Source organism: Pinus tabuliformis, chromosome 5_1 (genome assembly GCF_031772625.1).
Source record: "Pinus tabuliformis cultivar Carrire ecotype Pingquan chromosome 5_1, CPIR1, whole genome shotgun sequence".
Taxonomy (NCBI): Eukaryota; Viridiplantae; Streptophyta; class Pinopsida; order Pinales; family Pinaceae; genus Pinus; species Pinus tabuliformis.
In genome coordinates this window covers 822439123-822459831 of record NC_142305.1, presented here as the reverse complement: position 1 = coordinate 822459831, position 20709 = coordinate 822439123, and the positions used below count along the sequence as shown (strand labels likewise).

Sequence of the window (20709 nt, the reverse complement as noted above, 5' to 3'; positions counted from 1 at the left end):
TATTAGGCTTCCTCACTCATAAGTTGTAGTTTTCAAGCAGAATTCAGGGGGGGTGCCCAACCCTTTCTAAGGGGGGGACACCCACAAGCACCTCTTTTGTGTAAACCCACCCTCTACATTGGGGAAACATTTCCCCCTGTGTCTCCCCAAGTTTCCCCAAAAGTGGGATGTGAGAAAACATTTCCCCAGGTGTCTCCACATCTTGGCAACATGGGAAACGTGGGGAGCATGCCCCCCACTGTTGATTTGGGGTTGCATCGGATGTGCTCTAGCCATGAAAAGTGGTGGAGAGGCTAAAGCACATGAGATCTCCAAGACCTAGAAATGGTTAAGACAAATTGTACCGGGTTTGGGAGATATTAAAATAATTAATCATTTTAATGGAGTTCCTAAGTCTAAACTTAAAAAAAATAAAATATTAATGGGTTTTAATATAGAATTGGGTTAGAAGGTTCCAAAAGTCATGGATCAAGCCAAATTTAATCTTAGTCGTTGATTAGAGATTTAATCTCGGCCGTTGAAGGACCAATGATAAAAGTATAAGAAGAGGCTTGAGGGTCTGTTGGAGAACACACCAGAGTGATCAATCATTCATTTTGCTAGAGCGGGGTTGCTAAGCAAAAGTGAAACAGTGATCAGCAGCGAGGGGCAGTGAGTATTGGACAGAGAGGCAGAGACAATAGCAGAAGCAGGGAGAGCGAGAGTAGCAGCCAGTTCAAGCCACGTAGAGCTCAACAGAGACAGCGCAGAGGCCAGAGGGATTGCGTCATCCACGCAGAGGCCGCTGGAGTGACGCAGAGGGTCCCAGAGGCTGTGCAGTGCCTCAGAGGATTGACGTAGAGGGTCGTGGGGTTGACACAGGTCAGCAGGAGGCTAATGCAGGGCCCAGAAGGGCGAACACTGAGCTTCAGTTGTGCTGGAGAGGGTTTCGTGGGACAGGTTTTCTGAATACTTGTTTCTGAATAGAGAGGTATTGCTGCCGTTTATTTTTTCTCTGTCGGGTGAGCCAATTAGGCACCCAGTTGTACTCAAGGAAATAATGCATAATAATAAACCCTTAGAATAGCTGCACCGATTTTCCCACATTGGGTTTTTCCGGGGACGTTTGTCCAAAAATAACGGTGTGACTTGTGTGTTTGTTTTCTTTCAGCTGATAATCTATAGATGTTGTGACTGTATTGTGTTTATTTCGATATTTAAATGTTTTAAATAACTTGTTCAGAATTTACAAGTAGAAGAAATAAACCAGCAAAATATAGATTAATTTTCTAACGGAAGACTTAGAAAATTCAACATGGTATCAGAGCGTAGTTGCAGATCACAGGAAAGCTGAAGGCATCAACTGATTAGAGCATTTGCAGGAGATTCAACTGTCCCGAGTGACAGAGCTAATCCTTGCAGGAAGCGACAAAGGAAGGGTTGACGCAGAGGGACTGCATCATCAGTCCGGGCCTGAGAGAGGCCAGCACAGAGGCTAAGGAGGGTAGAAATAGGCTCATGCAGAGGCCAGGAGGGTTGACGCAGTTGGCTGAGGAAGCTGTTTTTTCGATGCCGGGATTGCGCAGAGCCAAGAGGCTCAATCCGTTAGTTGCTGGGGCGAAAGAAGTTGTGCGCAGTTTGCGGGAGAAAAGCTGGTGGGGTACTGTGGTCAAAATAGTACCTAACAAGGCAAAACCAAGGTAGAGGGAGTTGCTGCCGACGCAGATTTCTAGCCAAGGAATCTGGATCAATGTTGCAATTGCATAGACGATTGGAGAGGGCCAATTTCACGATTGGCAGAAGGATTTCTAGGAGGGAAATCGGTACTCAGAGGGAGTCGTGAAGAGAACTTCCAGACGGAAAGTAGAGAGACATAGAGGAGTCAGACCGAGAACTTCTAGATGGGAAGTAGAGAGACTCGGAGGAATCGGACCAAGAACTTCCAGATGGGAAGTAGAGAAACTTAGCGAGAGTCGAATCGAGAACTTCTAGGCGGGAAGTAGAGAGACTGAGAGGAGTCGACAGAGAAGAGCAGAGAGATGGCCATAAATGGGCTGAGGGATCAGCATAGGCTGGATGGAGCGTCCAACCTTGTGGTTAAGAAGGCCAGGATCCTGTCCATTCTAGATAGACATTGCATCAAGGGCTTCGCCTTGAGAGTAATGGCTATCCCAGTTGACCCGGTAGCTAATGAAAGGTACGAGGAGGCAATGGCCAAGGCTAAGTGCATCATCCTTGATGTGGTCAAGGATCATGTGGTACAACATATTGCCAAGAAGGAAACGACAAAGGAGATGTGGGACACCTTGAAGACATTGTACTAGCATACTTCCATGCAGAGGAAGATGTTACTAGAGAATCAATTAAGGTCATACCAGATGCAGAAGGGAGAGCAGATAGATCTCTTCCTTGGTCGGTTGAAGGAGATCCGTGACCAACTGACTTCCATAGGGGCCACGCCGGATCAGGAGTTGATGGTGAGGACTGCAATTAACGCAGTCTCCGAGGAGTGGGAGACATTTGTCGAGAGCATACTGGGCAGAGCGAGTCTTCCAGATTGGGAACTGTGGCGGCTCTTCGTCAAGAAGAGATCAGACCGCTGACCAAGATAGGAAGTAGCAACAAAGGAGTTCGGATCAAGAAGGAGGAGGAAGAGGATGCAGCTCTGGCATCTGTGGGAAAGCAGGAGAAGAGGAAGAAGAAGGACCTCTCCAAGGTCAAGTGCTTCTACTGTGGGGAATTGGGTCACTATGCGAACCAGTGTTTGAGGAAGAAGAACAAGGGAGAGGCTTATGAGTCTAAGGCAGTGCCAACGAAGGTGGAAAAAGAAGTTGAGGATGACGATTGTGCCATGAGCGCTCATGTGTCACTAGAGAAGAAGTGGGGAGACATCGAGCTATAGTTAGGAATACTACAGGCGATGAGGGGCAGGATCCTTGAGGTACCCAACCTCTTGGATTATACCTTGCTACGGGAGCCCTGAGGAGAGGGTAGCAGGACTGACGGATGTAGGTAGAGACGGATGCAGATGAAGCGACAAAGAGTGCTATAGTGCAAGGGTCCCCGGGTAGCGCAAGGCTAGCAGGCTGCAACAGTGCGAGAGGCATGGAGAGTGTTGCAACAGTGCAGGATGGCACAAAGAGGTTTGCAGTGGTGCGAGACGCAGGGAGTTGTTGCAGCAGCATAGAGGTCAGTAGAGGGAGCACTTGTTAGCGGCAGAGGAAGCTTCAACATCGGGAGTGTTTCTAGCCTGATAGGGATGTCAGAAGTTGGGTGGATCAGTTACTTACTTCTCAGTAACTGAGTTGCAATGTAGTAGCAGTATGCAGTAACACAATGCAACATGATGAGAGGGGATGCAGTGTTGGGAAGATGGACCAGCAGCAGCATAGATGCAGAGGGAGCTGCCGTACAGATGCAACAATAGCAGTGGAAGGGCCATGGGCAGCAGTACAGGATGTAGCAATGCAGAGGATGTTGGGCAGGGAGGCCTAGCATCAACAGAGGGACCGGTGCCAGATAATCAGGGTCATGTTCAGTGTGGAGTATTACTAGAGCACAATCCTCGCTAAGAGGGAGTGTTGGATTGGGGTAGCATCGGATGTGCTCTAGCCATGAAAATTGGTGGAGAGGCTAAAGCACATGAGATCTCCAAGACCCAGAAATGGTTAAGACAAATTGTACCCGGTTTGGGAGATATTAAAATAATTAATCATTTTAATGGAGTTCTTAAGTCTAAACTTAAGAAAAATAAAATATTAATGGGTATTAATATAGAATTAGGTTAGAAGGTTCCAAAAGTCATGGATCAAGCCAAATCTAATCTTAGCTGTTGATTAGAGATTTAATCTCGGCCGTTGAAGGACCAACGACAAAAGTATAAGAAGAGGCTTGAGGGTTTGTTGGAGAACACAACAGAGTGATCAGTCATTCATTTTGCTAGAGCGGGGTTGCTAAGCAAAAGTGAATCAGTGATCAGCAGTGAGGGGCAGTGAGTACTGGACAAAGAGGCAGAGACAATACTGAGAGACTAGCGCAGAAGTAGGGAGAGCGAGAGCAACAACCAGTTCAGGCCACGCAGAGCTCAACAGAGACAGCGCAGAGGCCAGAGGGATTGCGTCATCCACGCAGAGGCCGCTGGAGTGGCGCAGCAGCGGAAGCGTCAAGGGGAGACGAAGTCTCAAATACCAGAGCAGAGGGTCCCAGAGGTTGTGCAGTGCCTCAGAGGATTGACGTAGAGGGTCCTAGGGCTGACACAGGTCAGCAAGAGGCTGATGCAGAGGCCAGAAGCCAACACTGAGCTTCAGTTGTGCCAGAGAGGGTTTTGTGGGATAGGTTTTCTGAATCCCTATTTTTGAATAGAGAGGTATTGCTGCCGTGTATTTTTTCTCTATTGGGTGAGTCGGTTAGGCACCCAGTTGTACTCAAGGAAATACTGCATAATAATAAACCCTCAAAATAGCTGCACCGGTTTTCCCACATTGGGTTTTTTCAGGGACATTTTTCCAAAAATGACGGTGTCACTTGTGTGTTTGTTTTCTTTCAGCTGATGATCTGTAGATGTTGTGACTGTATTGTGTTTATTTCGGTATTTAAATGTTTTAAATAACTTGTTCCGAATTTACAAGTAGAAGAAATAAACCAGCAGAATACAGATTAATTTTCTAACGGATAGACTTAGAAAATTCAACACCCACCTTGGGGCATGTGCCCCCACGGAACATTGTATATATATATATATGTGGGAGGAATATATTGTGTTTGTTGTTGGACTGGTATTTCTTATGCTCGAGCACCTCACTGATTCTTGTTACTAGAGTGTTGCAAATCTAAAAGAACTCAAACTTGGAAGCCGAGGACTGGCTGTTGTAGGCAGGCTATACCCAAGAACAGCTCGTCATAACAATCCTGAACAGCGTTGCCGAGTAGTTTGCACTTAGAACTGGTTTGAGAACAGAGGTCTTGTAGCCATTCAAAGCACAGAGATCTCTGCATAAGGCAGAAAAACAGAGATCAGATTCTATTTCCACAAGGTATCTATGATGGTGAAGTGAGCGGGCTCTACATCCCTCATTTATTGGTCATGTTTTCATTAAATAGGAACAAATTGATAGTTTGCTACATCTTTCATAAAAAGAACATTTAGCCCTTCATTCTTGTTGAGTTGCTTTCAATTTTGAATTTGGTCTCTCTCAAAAGATGTGGTTTACAGTGAAAATCTTATTTGACTACATATTCAGTCTGCGAGTTTGAAATTTGAGTATCTATGAAAATTTGTTTTGTAATAGGATCATGATTGAATCTTGATTACAATGACATATATTCGACTGTATAGTATTATTCTTAACTATTTTGCTGTGTCAATAAATTGTAGGTTTCAAAATTTGATGAGCTAGATTTGGTAGAAAAACTCGACCAAGCACAATTATCTCTTCCAGCAATTGTAAAGCCACAGATTGCTTGTGGCGTATCCAATGCACATACCATGGTATTCGCGTTTCTCAACTGTTTTTAATTTTTTCTTTTCTTTATTTTCTGACACGGATTTAAATGTAATATACAGATGCTATTACTAAATTACTAACGTCAAAGGCTCTATCCTATCCTGGAAGAGGAACCTATACCACTGACAAAATTTTATGTGCAACTGTCTGTTTTTCCTTGCATTTAATCTAGCATTGACTGTACTGATAATTGTAAACTATAGCTATTGTGAAAATCACATTAATGATAAATATGCACCAAGGATGCCATATCCATGATCACTACTGCTTAAAACACTAAAGAACCAAACCTTTTCTGAATCCTAAACTCCACGTAGATGGTTAGTGGAGCAGAGAAGCGTCAATACCTTGTATAGATTATTATTCTTTTATTGGCTGCAATAGAAGCACAGAGTGAAGTCTAGTCTCCTGTGTCATTCTCTAATATGTGTTTTATTGATTTGGAACTGTAGTAGTGCAGGCTATGGTAGGTCACATATCCACGATGTAACATTTAGAAGTTTAGATAAGGTTGCTATCATATGAGAGGATTGATCTAAATCAGTCTTATGGTGAGCAAAAGGCTATAAGAAATAGCAAGGATATCTAGCTGCTAATTATTTGTTTTTAATTGAAAAGTACATTTTATATTAATGCAGAGATATTTACGAAGGAAAAAGCAAAAATGGAAGGGTATATACAATGAATACGATATCCTCTTCATCAGTGCTACCAGCACATAAATAAAATCAGCATGCACTAGCATCTAGTTTTTTAGCATTTTAATGAGCAGAAATCCTTTAAATAACAATTGCAAAAACAAACTTGCATCTCGCTTCGAGATGGTGAACAATGCAGTAACTCTTAGGCAGTTCAAATTCTTGTGAAGGCAGAGAGCACTAGATATCTGGAGTAATAGTTGGTAATTATTGCATTGTAGTTGTCTTTGTTTCTCCTATGTTGTGGTGGTAAACTAGTTTAAAATTATCAATCATTAAAAAGGATCTTCAAAATGTTCCACCTATTTTGAGTAAATTCACAGTGTGTTATATTCTTAGATATGACAATGGAAGCACATCTTCATTTAAGCCCAATATTGACCTGATTTATAGTTTTATTGCTTTGGTTTTCAACACTTGAAGAGAGCACAAACATGAAGTGTTAGTTTTTTGTAGCATGAGACAAGTGTTGTAGTCTTGATTTGTGTCAAAGAGGCTAAGAACACAAGATCTTCAAAACCCAGAAAAGGTTTCGCGAGATAAGCTTGCAAGACGCGTTAATTAAATTAATTAACCATCATTTAAATTTTTCTTATGTCCAACTTAGGAAAATTGGTTAATTAATCGTAATTAATTAAGGAAAGGTGAGAAAACTCTAGAAAGTCACACTGATTGAGTTTGGGATGATCTTAGCCATTGATGGACACCTAATCATGATTGTTGGTTCACCAACGAGAGATTAGAAGAGCAGGTCGATGGGGATGGAGATAGACACATCAAGAGAGTGAGTTCCTTGGCAGATCGAGCTATCCAACTGTAGAAGTTGAGTAGGGAAGAAGAGTTCGAGGCAAAAGGAAGCAAAAGGTTGAGGAGTAGCAACAGTGAAGTTCTGGAGAGTCAGCAGCAGAGAGGCCGAGTTATTCCACTCAAAGGCTGCACAGGGGTTGCGCAAAAGCCTCAAGAAGGTAGTTCGATTTAGCTGAGGAGTAGGGTGATTCAGGTGCTAGAGGCCGGGAAAATTTCCAAAAGGCCTAGCGAGTCACTTCCAGAGGCAGAGTCAGCTAGGACATCAGATTTCGAGCAGTTCCAGGAGGAGTGCGAGTAGGGCCTGCGCAAATGCTCACACAGGGCCAATTCAAGTAGCTAGTAGAGCTGGTTTTTGCAGCCGGATCAGGTGTGTAGTGAGACAAATTGTCTTACAGATATTTTGGCCAGATTATTTTGTTGAGGATTGCCAGTTTGGGCATCCAAATTATTATACTCAGATTTTGCTTATGCATATAATAAAATAAACCTTCATCTGCTACACCGGTTTCCCAGTTGGGTTTTTCCGAGGATTTTTGTCCAAAAATATTGGTGTCATTTTTGTTGCGTGTGTGCATCTATTTTCTCAGCGTCCAATTTATTTTCCGTAGCGTAATTTTATTGTGAAGAAGTTGTAGTGTGATTTATTTGCTATTTTGCCATAACAAATAAACTGCATAATTAATCAGTTAGAAGAATAAATTCAAGTTGCTGCATTTCAAGGAATTCTAACATGATATCAGAGCAAGTTTGAAGATAGATCAAAAGCTTAGAAGCAAAGGAGAAAATTTTGCAGTTCAAAGGAAGTTCTGAGCAAAATTTTCCAGATTTGCGCAGAGGCTAGCCAAGAGTGCGAATTGTAGAGGTAGAGGGTTGGATTTTCAGTTGCAACCAACAAAAAAATTCGATCAGCCTCAGTAGTAGAGATTTGCAGGTATGGATTTGCCGGATAGAGGGTTCTGGTGAGTAGATCAATCATTTCGTGGAGCAGATATGGGTGCAATGATTTTGCAGTAGATTTTGTAATGGTAGATCAATGCCAAGCGGAAGAGAAAAGCACACGGAATTATACTCAGTATGTCTTCAGTAGATTTCTCAGATTTCTCTAGTATGGTTGTTGACAGATTTGACATTTGGGAGGTTGCAGATTTGTCTTCCAAATTGGAGGACGAATTTGCTCAGATAACTTGCCTATCTAGCTCAGCTTCATAGGGAGTCTGGTATATATATAGTGGAGTGTCAACCCACATGACATGAGTTGGAGGGTACTTCTCCAACTATAATGAGGAGTAGATGGACTTCCAGATAACAATGGGAAACAAGACTAAATGTACTCCTGTCGGGAGAGGTATGATTGACATTCAGAGGGAGTCGGGAGCAAGCACTAGTATTGCATGTGCAAGGAGTACGTATGAACCTACTTTCAGTATCCCAGTTATAGGATAAGGGATATAATGTCCACTTTGTAGGGAAGAAGGTGTTCATTAAACACCAGATGGAAGAAGGTGAAACAAATTGGGTTACGAAGCAACATATTGTATAGGTTGGAGTTTGACTCTCCAATGGCTCTAGTTTGCAGTAACTATAATGGTAGTAATAGTGGGAGAGTCCTAAATGAGTTATGGCATAGGAGGATGGGACATTTACGCCTTGGAGCACTTATGATGCTTAGGGAGACAATAACAAGTGTTCCAAAATTGAGCATGGAATACGATGATGTGTGCAGAGGGTGCGTGCTTGGGATGTATGCTAAGGCAACATTCCCAAGAAGTGATAATAGATTAGATGGTGTGCTACAACTTATACACTCAGATATTTGCGGTCCCATGTCACCCAGATCTCTCAGAGGGTATGAGTACTTCGTCACCTTCATCGAATACTATTCCAGGAAAACCTGGATCTTTTTCTTTAAGACCAAGGATGAGGTCTTTAGTCGCTTCAGGGAGTTCAAGGCTCTAGTAGAGAATGCAACAGGGAAAAAGATCAAGGTGCAGTAGATGGGATTTGTCAAGAGTGACGCAGATCCCAACCTTTACTATTTGATGGTAGAGGATGAGTCACTCATCCTAGTTTCGTATGTGGACGACCTCTTCTTGATTGGGCCATCATGGCTCATAGAGGATTGTAAGAGGAACCTAGCAACAAAGTTTGACATGAAGGATTTGTTGGGAAATCAATGCTAGTAGTAGTTAGGGTTTGATTCCTCTTCTTTGATAATTACTTGTGAATTATGTTGGGTTCTTTTACTTCTTTATTATATTATGTTTCATCAAGCAATTACCAATTTATGTGTATATGAAGATCGCAAGAACAAGATACACAAGACCCAGTCAGAACTCTTCCTTCAGTAGATTCAAAGACAAGATGAGATAGTCAAAGACTCTTTTTACCTAAACACAGACTTCCCCCAATCACCAAGTCAACCCTTCCTTCTCCTCCAAGTGATGTTTTCCCAACAACAACTTTGACTTGGCAGTAGAAGAATTTCGCCCTCCCCAACAACAACACTTCAACCCCAGCAGCAGCACTTCGTCCTGCAGTAGAATTTAGAATTTTGGCCCCAACAATAGCCCAGTAACTTCGCATGTCTTAGAGAAAGATAGCCTAAAATTTCGACTTTGTCTTCTTCTGCAATCTTCTTCCTTCTCTTGGAATTTTGCACCTTTTATTGCCTCTCTTTCTTGTGTATCGAACTTGTTGAGTGAGTGAGCAAATGGATCGAACTGTCTGTCTATATATAGCCTCTTCTGTGGGTCGAATTGCCCTAATGTAGGCCGACTTCATCATCATAGGGTTGACTTGGTGTGGAGGTGTCAAATGACCTATTTGACTCAAAAATAATTATTTTTACATGATACAAAAGCCCAAGAAGGGTCTAATAAAATTGACAATGACTCTATTGACTCAATATAAAACCTAGAAGCCTACAATGGAGGCTTTGACCTATAAACATGATGACCCAAGCATGAAACCCATGCTTTAATAAGTCATAATAAAATTTCTTTTGACAAATAAATTACATTATACAATTATGAAGAACGAACCTAGTTTTATTCTCCAACACTCCTTCTTAACTAGGGAGATATTCATATATATATGTATATAAGTACATGGAAGATCTCAAAAACATATGAACTACGAAGAGTTCAGGCACACTCAGTGCCATGGACTAGATCCCTGACTAGGGTTATCTATCCGGGTGGGGCTAAGATGGACTAAAGTTTTCAGCCAGTTTAGGTACCATCAGGCTTACTAACTAACCATCAACCCAGGGATCTAGGTGTGTATCTAAGGTCAGAGCTCTAAGACCAATGCCACCCTCCCTCTTCGAGATTAGGACATCGAACACACATAGGCCGGCCAGATGTCCTCCTAAGCATCCACCATTCGATGCTTCGTCTGTCTTTATCAACTAAACCTGCAATGTTAACCAAACCAAGCATGCTTCTAAAATACGTAAACTTTTGATTCGGAAGAGACTTTGTCAGCACATCAACTACCTGTTCATCTATTGGAATATACTGTAGCTTTACGACCCCATCTTGTACCAAGTTTCTAATGTAATGGTACTTGTTGTTGATATGCTTCGTCCTTGCATGGAATACAGGGTCTTCAGACATCTTGATGCTGCTTTGATTATCCGGGTGGAATTTCTCCAAACGATTTCTGGGTTCTGGAGATCTCATGTGTTCTAGCTCCTCCACCAAATTTCAGAGCTAAAGCACATTTGATGCTACCCAAAATCAACACCCCTCACTATCTCTGCTACCTCATTGAAGCTCAAACTCTTCGACAATTGACTTTTGCTACTCTAAAAAATTGAATTCTCCAAGTGACTCTGGTTCATTCTCCATCACCACATCAATCCCTTCTTATATTTTCCTATTGGGACTCCAACGACCAAGATTAAATCTTAATCGATGGCTCAGGTCATTTCTGGATCGATCCGTGTGAGTTTTTAAAGAATTCTCACCTTGACTTAATTAATTCAAATTAATTAGCCATATTCCCTAAGTTTAGACTTAGGAAATATTTAAAAATCGGTTAATAATCTAATTAACCCATCTCTGGGTGGAATTTCCAAAAGCGATTTCTGGGTTTTGGAGATCTCATGTATTCTAGCCTCTCCACCAATTTTTGTGGCTAGAACACATCCGATGCTACACAAAATAACAAGGGGGGAACAACTGGCTGAGTGTTCTCGATTAGTCATGCTCTCTGTAAATCAGAAACATATCATTGTGCTCATATTTGGTACTTGCTTAATCATCATGTCACAATCAAATCAAATATCACATCAAAAATATATATATCACAAAAAGGATACTTTATTCATCCTCCCTCTCACGGAGGCGGCAACCACAAGCCTAAGCTTGTTTCATACAACAACATTGTATCAATATATGAAGGTATCTCAGTCCCAACAATATACGGGATTCTCCGCTAATCATATCGCACTCGTTATCATCATAATGTATTCCTGTCATATCTAGAACTTGCTCAAACAACTCTCCAAAGATCTTCTTTATCCTGCCTCACAGCTAGCCATGCTAGCAACATCATACTCAACCTCGGTCGTGCTTAAAGCTACAGACTTCTCATCCAAAATATCATGGCAAATCTCATACTATGGAAACACACATATGTGCTTATATCATCAATCACGATCCTGATCAATATCAGTTAATCCATGCAGTCACATATCATAGGAAGAATATCTCAGACCAAAAAATTGATCGTCCCATGCAAATATCTCGAAGTGTGCTCGACGGTAATTCAATGTGTATGAAGTAGCTCAATCATGAATTGACTCAGATTCTATGCAAATCATATATACTGATGGGTGTTCACACAGAACATCAATGCTTCAATCAACTGTTGGTTTCCAAATCAGGTTCAATAATATCTCTTCATAACTTCTTGAAATTCAATCGGTGTGTCCAAGGATTTGCATTTCCACTTTCCAAAAACTTTTCAATAGCTTCACGATATAGATTTTCTTTTCGAAATTTCAAAAAGTGATTCATCATGCCATGATTAATTATTTCGAGTTTCAGAAGCCAACTCCCTCTTTCTTTGATCATCAGAGGCTCATTACCTTTCAAGACCAAAAATCAAAGTCATACCTTGGACCCCTTTTGAAGTAGAGGTTTGGATGGGCACATCTTCCTGGCTTCACCAGATGACTGTCAATGCAGACATATCAGGCTCGGGGAGCTTGCTTCATACAATGCTTTTTGCAAACATAACACTTTACCAAACCAATATTCTCAGCCTTACATAAATCAATATTGTGCAATCAAATCAACTAAGTCAACTTATCAAGGTTTAGATGCCAGATCAAAACTAATATCAAAATCATTAATATCACTGTAACAAATTCTTTGGACCAGGTGACAGGTAGAGCTCACATCCAAATATCAAGTTATGACTTCATCTATTGTCATGCCAACAAATTGTCATTTACCAAGCAATATCAAACCAAACTTCATCAAGTCATCCTCATGATCATAATATAAATCATTTTTGTCACTAGATGCAAATGCATACACCAAGGATAAGTCATGTAGGTTCCATCCATTTATTGTGAGATTACTTCATATTGAATCACAACTGTTTATACTTCAACCATTGTGCCAAGGACAATGAGGCCAATACAAAACCATTATTGAATACCAATATTAGTCACTGAAAGTTACTATGCTCACATAACATTGTCATCAAGGCAACTCATCATATATCAAGTCAAAACCCTGATTTGTTCAGTCCATAACCCAAAAACATATGAAGCATCATGTCAATGTTCTAAAGCATATTTATGAACTATCAAGCATCATGTCATTGCTCATCTATATTAATCAGCGAGATCTCGTCAAACCCTAGCAATTGTTATCAAACACTGTCATACAATAGCTTTAATGATCAAATCAAAATAACATACTAATATGCATATTTTGGTCACTTGCAAACACAAGTTTAGTCAATACATTCACATTCTCTATAGTAAGTCAAACATTCAAACTTCCCTGCTCATGGAACTTTCTGATGTTTGCTCCATATCTAAAGAACTGTCATACCATTGGTGCATTCATGATTTTATGCATAAGGCTTTAATTTTGTGACCTATAGGCATAACCGTACCCATAGGATTTCTTCTGTGCGGTTGAGAGGCTACAACCGCACTCTCGAGCTTGCTTCCATGCGGTTGAGGCTTAGAGTAAGGAAAACTCTCTCTTCTTTGACCAAAACTTGCTGTAGACCAACAACATTAGATATTTGTTTATTCATGTCTAGAAAACACACTTCAACAGTAAAAAATGTTCCATATATTTAATGCAAATGATAATAGTTGTAGGGATCTTTGATGAAATCTTGACTAAACTAAGAGGCGGGGGGGTGAATCAATTTAGTATATTCATGGACATTCAAATTCTTTTCATTAATCTCATTAACTGAAACATTACATGGCAGCTTAACAAATGATGACCAACAGATTGAATATGTGAACAACAGTTAATAAGCAAACCAAAACATCATATCAACACATAGTAATAACACATATTGACACCAGATATATGTGGAAATCCATAAAGGGAGAAAACCTCGATTTTATTGTTGTTGTGATGTAAAAGCAAGCTTCTACTCCTTATTACATCTGATTTTTTGTAGGCTCCAACCTACAAGGGGCTGCTACCTCAATTTTCTGCAAGCTGCAACATGCAAGGAAGCTCCAACTCCCATATGTTTTCTGTAGGCTATAACCCACAGGAGACTCCTACTTCAGCCAACTCCAACTAGATATTTATCAAGCCACAACTTGAAAGGAGACTACCATCCCCTGATGCAAACAAGAAACAACAATGTGCTGGTTTACCTGGTCATAAATTCTGCATGTTTCCATCTTCATTTCTGCATCTTCTTCCCTTCAATTATGCTTCACATCAGCTTCATAAGTTCCAGGTAACTAATGCATGATCAACTCCCTTACATTCTGCCATTCTCTAACCTGTTTGATGCCTTCCAATAAAGGTAGTTTGTTGGCTGTTTGTATCCCAATAGGAATATGATGTGAATAAGCTTGACTCTTTGCTTTCCACTCATTCGTTTCCAAACTCTTCATATCTTGAATATTAGAACACAAAAATAAATAATCCATCCAATATTAATTTCAGCCACATGTAATGATTAAATGCATCAACCTAATGCCAACAACAAATAACAAAATTAATGCATCACAACATTCTTTGCAACATCTTTGCCTTTTCCTTGGAGTCTTGCCTTTGCATCACAACAATTCACCTTAAGAACAAATTAGTGTCACCACAAATTCTTCATTAAACAATCTCTGCAACATTATCCAAGCATCAAGCCATCAACTTGCCATCAACATGAGCATCAATGTTCTATCAAACCATCAATGTATCTGCTGCTCCTTTGTCCTTGCTTGTGCATACCTTGCCTTCTTTTGCTGCTTGCTACTCCTTGCCTTGCTACATCTTCACTGCTCCTTTTCCATCACATCTTTGCATCTTTGCTGCCTCTTCACTGCACTTTTGCCTTCTTTGCTTTGCTCCTACTCCTTGCCTTGCTGCTTCTTGCGTTGCTGCTACTTTGCCATCAATGACAATAATGCCAACAATCTTATGAATAGTCTCCCTCTTAATGAACAACCACTTTAGACTCCATCATTATCAACCTGTCTATAATATGTCATGCATCAACAGAATTGTTAGATCATGAAATCAAACTATATCACGTTCTAAAACATATATCCATCATGGTCATAACATGTTAACATTAGTTATTTCATCATCTCATATGAACATGACATCAAATTTTCATTGAGAGTTAGAGTCATGTGATTAGGGCAACTGACAGGTTTATCATCATACTTCAAAGATCATAATTACTACATCACTTCTTTATTATATTATTCAATCATCAGGACATGGCATCCAGATTTATCACATTGTTCAATTCACTAAGCTTATCAAAACAAGGTCAACAAGAAGATCCCGAGAAACAATCTTATTGTTACACTTCTATCATCATGGTTATCATGCTTGTCACAAGAATTAACAATAGATCAAGTCACCATATCAAAAACAATGTATCTAGCTTGCTTCATAAGATCTAGAAATTCATCATGTAAGATACTTTGCCAAATATATCAATATATAAAAAATCAATGTTTCTAAGTAACTTTACCGACTTAATAGAATGTAAGATACTTTTCCAATACCAAGTGCACCACCTCATCATAAGTACCATGAATCAAAATTTGATATGCATGGGCCATTTGTGAAGGAAACATTCACATCATACCTTAGGGCTTACCTTGCCATCCTATATAGTAGCTATAATCTTGAAATAAAGCAACATACATACCTTGAGTATTCAAATACATGTGCACCTTCTTATTTTACATAGGCAACTATAGCACTTTGTCAACTTTTCATCAAGTGCCTCTTTTCCTTTTCCAACGCTACTTCTTCTCTTCCTGCACTAGCCATGATCCTCAAGAAGGATCCACTTATCACAACTCATTAGGAGGTTAGAAGTATCCAAATACTCAAATATACATGCAGGAAGTGTAATCAATGATCAGATCAATAAATCTAAACAAAAGTAAAGATAAAGAAGTAAGATAAATTGAAAGTACTTATCTTCAATGAGAGGTGATCATCTCCCTCTTGAAGCAACCTTCAAGAGTCATGACTATCCATTGTCCATATAACACTTGTTGCCTTCAATATATTTCAACCAACTTCATCTACAACCAAGGTCTAATTGAGACTATTCCATCTAGGGCTACATCCAGTGTTGTGGGGGAGTACTCAGGAGCAGGTCGGGAGCGCGCTCCCTAAAAAAAAAAACGCTCCCTGCCTTTTCAGGAGCGTTTAGCCTTTTTTGCAAATTTTTTTTTGCAGTAATGTTCCAAATGCAATTTGTTTTCAAAGAAACAAATAAGTTTTGAGTGGGGCAACTTAATGATCAAGCTTATGGCCTTAGTATTGATATGCAGTTCATGGTAATGTTAAATTCTTAAAGTAAGAGTGACATTCTCCTTGATCTTCATTTTCATCCTTTTACTTAAATTTTTAACATTACCATGAAATGACTCAGGATGTTTGAGAGTGGTTCCGACTTCATTGGATTTCATATGGAGAAAGTAGAATTTTAGATTTCATTCAAAATCCAACAAACTTATCAGTTTTTCAGGATTTCAGGATTGCAATGTTTCCATTGAATTTTGTCATGTATTAGGGTATGGAACTCGTATTTAATCAAGAGCACCAATCCCTCTATGTACCTTGATGTTAGTGACATTGGTTGTCGAACTCCTCTATCATGACCCTCCTAAAAATGTATGCATCACTCAAACAAAATCTTGACTTGACATGCTATGCCTTTTCTATCTTATGTTAATGCTTAGAGGGTGATATTAATGACAAAGATCCCTATACAGAGACAGAGGTAATGACAAAGATACCTCTGGATATTAATGCTTAGAGGGTGATATTAATGACAAAAACCCTGATTTTCCAACAAGACTAAAAAACTAGACATTTCTTGTGGTGGCAAGAGGTCCAAGCATAAGCAATAGATAATAGATTTACTTGTCTTTTCTAGCTTCTAGTAGTTTTTATAACTATTGACTCTTTCATATTTATTATGATATTTTTTTAAACAATATATGACAATTTAAGTTTGGAGTTGGCAATTATAACTCATTAGTAATGAATTATGAATATGATGCTTCAGGAAAGTTGAAAGTTGTTTCATTTCATTTTATAACATCTCATTTCATGTTAGATATTATTTGTTGTAATGGTTACACTTAGCTTACAAGTACAACTTTGGTGATCAATGATGATAAATGTTATATATTGAATTTTGAAAGCTTGCAACTTTAAGATTAATGAATCACGAGACTCAATATGTTGTATGTTACTAACTTGTGGACGTGGTTGATGAAGATTATAACTTCTAGATGATTGTTGTCATATGGTTCGCTCTATGTTTTTTTATGTTTTTTATATCTAAGTCATAATTCTACATGTTTTTGTTGACATGTATGTATCAAAATATAAAAATATAAAATATATATATATTATATAAAAAACGCCCCGGGATTCGCTCCCAAACCGGGAGCTTTTGAAAATGTCGCTCCTGCACCCGTTTTTGCTCCTGCTCACCGCTTTCGCTACCTCTCCCAAGTAACACTGGTACATCAAACCTATCACAAGTGTTAGAACATCTTCTCACTAATCATGCTAGGGTTTCTAGAGTGCATATCTGCAATCTTTGTCATAATCTAGGGTTTCTTCCAAACTCTAATCTCATAATATCCATCAAACCCTAACAGTCAAATTGCCTAGGGTTTCCTTCAAGCCCTGGTATTCTTTTAGTCTCCTCCATCTTCTCTTGCTTCCATAAAAGGTGTCCTCATAGGGGTGATCTTCAACAACTTTTCTTCAGCTTAGCTCTGATACCATGTTAAATTTTTCTTAGGGCTATATTGTTCTTTGCTTTGATAATTTCATTTCATCATTTACATATAGAATTCACCCCATAGCATCATAACATTATTCAGATTTACAACATTATTCAACAACATATACAATTATATAGAAAGAACAATATCATCACCAATGCAGTGGAACGATAAAGTAACAATAGAAGCAAAGCATTCACACATAGAGACACCAAGATTGGTCGAAGACTAGGGCAAAACCCACTACGGGGAAAACCCTTTCAAATTCTTCTTCTTATTAGATTGTCATTGAATGATTCAACAAAGACAAAGTACAATGATCCATATCTTCAATCATAAAGCTATCTAGCAAAAAAACCTAAACAACATTCATGAGATGAACCCAACAATGCCAATAATCCAAAACCCTAATTCAGAAGCCCGTGATCAACTGTTATTTTGGAGGTCAACTGCCGAACTTTGCGGTCAACTGGTGAAATCTTTGGTCATCTAAAAAATTCAACCTTTAGGTTCTAGTCGCAGGGAAGATGTGTCATGCATGTGACTGAAAGGCTTCAGTCATGCCTGCGATTGCAGTCGAAGTTTCTCCGTGACATGCCTATGACTGTAGTCAAAATTTCTCCATGGCATGCGTACAACTGAGACCCAAAACCCTAAAAATAAAGATGCAAGCTTCAGACCCTGCAATTTCGGACCTGTGCCAACCAATCTCCGCGAACTTGCCTCAGACCTATGTGAGCCAAATGAAAGAAGAGAATAGAGGTATGCTCCATGATGATGTCCAAATGAGGTTGAGGTCACTTGTATTTATAGTTTTCCAAGGGTGTCCAATTTGCTTTAGGGCTGACCTAATCAAATGTACACATGTGGGATTTAATTCAAAAATACACTTTCCCTTGTCCAAATTGAGTGCTTCTATAGGCAAAATTGGTCCTCTCAAAAAGAGGAATCTCGTCCCATGGTTCGAATTTGTCACTGAGTAGCCAAATTAACCTTTGTTGCTTTTGAGCAATCCTTTGTTCAAAATGTGAACAACTGTATGTATTGCTTGTACCCAAAAGATATTACTTAGCTTGGATTCGTGCAACAAAGTTCTAGCCATCTCTTGTACAGTTTGTTGAATGGTGTTGTCATTGATACCAACACCAATTCTTGAACACTCTTAATATACGTCATGATTATATCAGTTGGAAACTCCAATAGACAAGGAAGGAAGGAAACTTGGAAGCCTGCACTTGTTGAAGTTTTTGAGGACGACGATTAGTGAATTTGCTCTAGAGACCTTCATTAATTGATGCTCCTCATCATGCCGATTCCAATGGTATATGGATCATCATGAGACTCCTCATGGTTTGGGAAATATGCCCAATCAAAGATGGTGCCCCCATCTTTTGGTCAATGTCCTCAAAGGGAGATGACGTGGCAACATATTATTGGCTAGTTTATCGCACATTTCATAAGGATAAGAAGGATGTTTTAATGAAGGATGTTTCAAATTCAAAATGGTCCTAAAATTGGAGGGAAAATTTTCCTCCAATCAAATTTCAAATTTAAATTGAAATGCAAATGAGCCTAATTCAAGGAAGATGCTTTGGCTCCATTCGAAATTTGAATTTTCCCTCCTAAAAGGTATGTTGACTCTTTCCTAAAACACCTCCAAGCTAGTATATATGTAGAAGGCACCTTAGCCTGCATGGAGTATCTCACACGCATTAAGGAAGTCTGTGACCTTATGAGTAGTCCTGAATATCTGCGTGAAGGTCAATATTCTGTAGGAGTTTGAGGTTTCGTTTCTTGTCTTTGGAGGTTTGGGTTTTCGCTGGAAGTCTACTTGAGGCATCTGCAGCTCAGCAAGAGGATTAGGTAGGACTTGTAGACCTTTAAGGCTACAAAATTTTGTAATTGTCAATAATTCAAAGATTCATGATCAATCCGAAACATATTTTGGGCTTCTCGCATAGGGTCTCCTGTGGATTTGTTTCGTCCCTGTAGTAGAGCAAGTCTGGAGCAGAGTAGGCACCTTTTGATGGCATGAATTCGACACTGTCTAGGGCTTGAATTCGTGAAGAATTGAAGCAAACCTTATCCATTACTTACTGATCTATCTTTCTGGGGTTACTCACTATTGCTTTGTGGTGTAAGGATATGTATCTCCTTTGTAAGTATTGAGACCCTTTATAACAAAGCTGATCTGAGCCAAATAGTTGAACAAATTCATGCACAAATTAAAGAAGACCCTATGTTGACATCCTTGCTGGAATGTGATGCTAATGAGATCATTTGCGGGAATGCGATGCTGCTTTGAAACCCTCTTGTCATCTTGCAACAATGCATATTTCAACACTGAAGTTCTTAGCCTCTTGCAAGCCCATTATTCTTTGGCTTACAATATGAGAACTGGAGGAAGATTTGTATTGAAGTATACAAAGTGATCCAATAGCAATTCAAATTTCTGAAGGTCAATCTGTTCTGAGGTAAGCGAGATCACTGAAGATGAATCAAGAAAATTTTGTAAGCATGCGAACCATCTTTCTAAGAATATATGTGACACAAATCTGAAGGTGATATATAACGTTGAAATGCTAAACTCAGTTCTGTTTAAAGTTAATTTGCTAAGGGCTTAGGAGGCATTCATTGGGGCAAATTTGGAACATCTTGAAGCACATCTGCAGCATGGCCTTGTGGTCATTATCGTGGCCTTTTATTGAAACATCTTTACTACCCTAAGTGAAGCATATTTTTGATTTGTGTAGATTTGGAGGTACTCCACAATGCTGGGTACCGGGTTTGTGTGAGTTTGCATCACAAGAGGGTCTGTGGCAAAGATCCCAAGCGTTGGGGTTTTGTACCCAAGGTATGGGCGCGAAACCAAGTCAAGGAATTATTTATTTAATCATTGCTATAAGTGGGGCAACCTTAAAGGGACGAAGGGTGACCAAAGGCAACAATGTGGTGGCAAGATCAAATAAGAGAAATATTTTTCCTAAGTTTAGTTGGGAACTTGGGGTTGTATGGAGAATTATCAAGTCGGCCTAGGCTTGAAAAGCATCCTTGAGGGCTAACGTTCACCCTCAAGAAGACTATGAGAAGGGAAGGCATGTAGCTCATCAGATCACCATCTCAAGTGCTTCAATCATGGGCTAAGGAGCAATCAGATCTGGCCGCAGACCCTAAGGTGTTGATCTAACGTCAAGGGAGGACAAGTTTTGTTCCCATCTCTTGTGAT

General features: G+C 39.7%; 1 protein-coding gene across 4 annotated transcripts in view; it reads left to right on the top strand.

Annotated features, from left to right (window-relative positions):
- Window positions 1-20709, top strand: part of ITPK4 (inositol 1,3,4-trisphosphate 5/6-kinase 4) — a 415945-nt gene that overhangs the window by 192277 nt on the left and 202959 nt on the right. For all 4 annotated transcript variants that reach the window (XM_089432987.1, XM_089432986.1, XM_089432985.1 and 1 more), the window contains one exon: window positions 5354-5467. In XM_089432987.1, the coding sequence (XP_089289113.1) occupies window positions 5354-5467 (114 nt within the window). The remainder of the gene's footprint in view (window positions 1-5353; window positions 5468-20709) is intronic.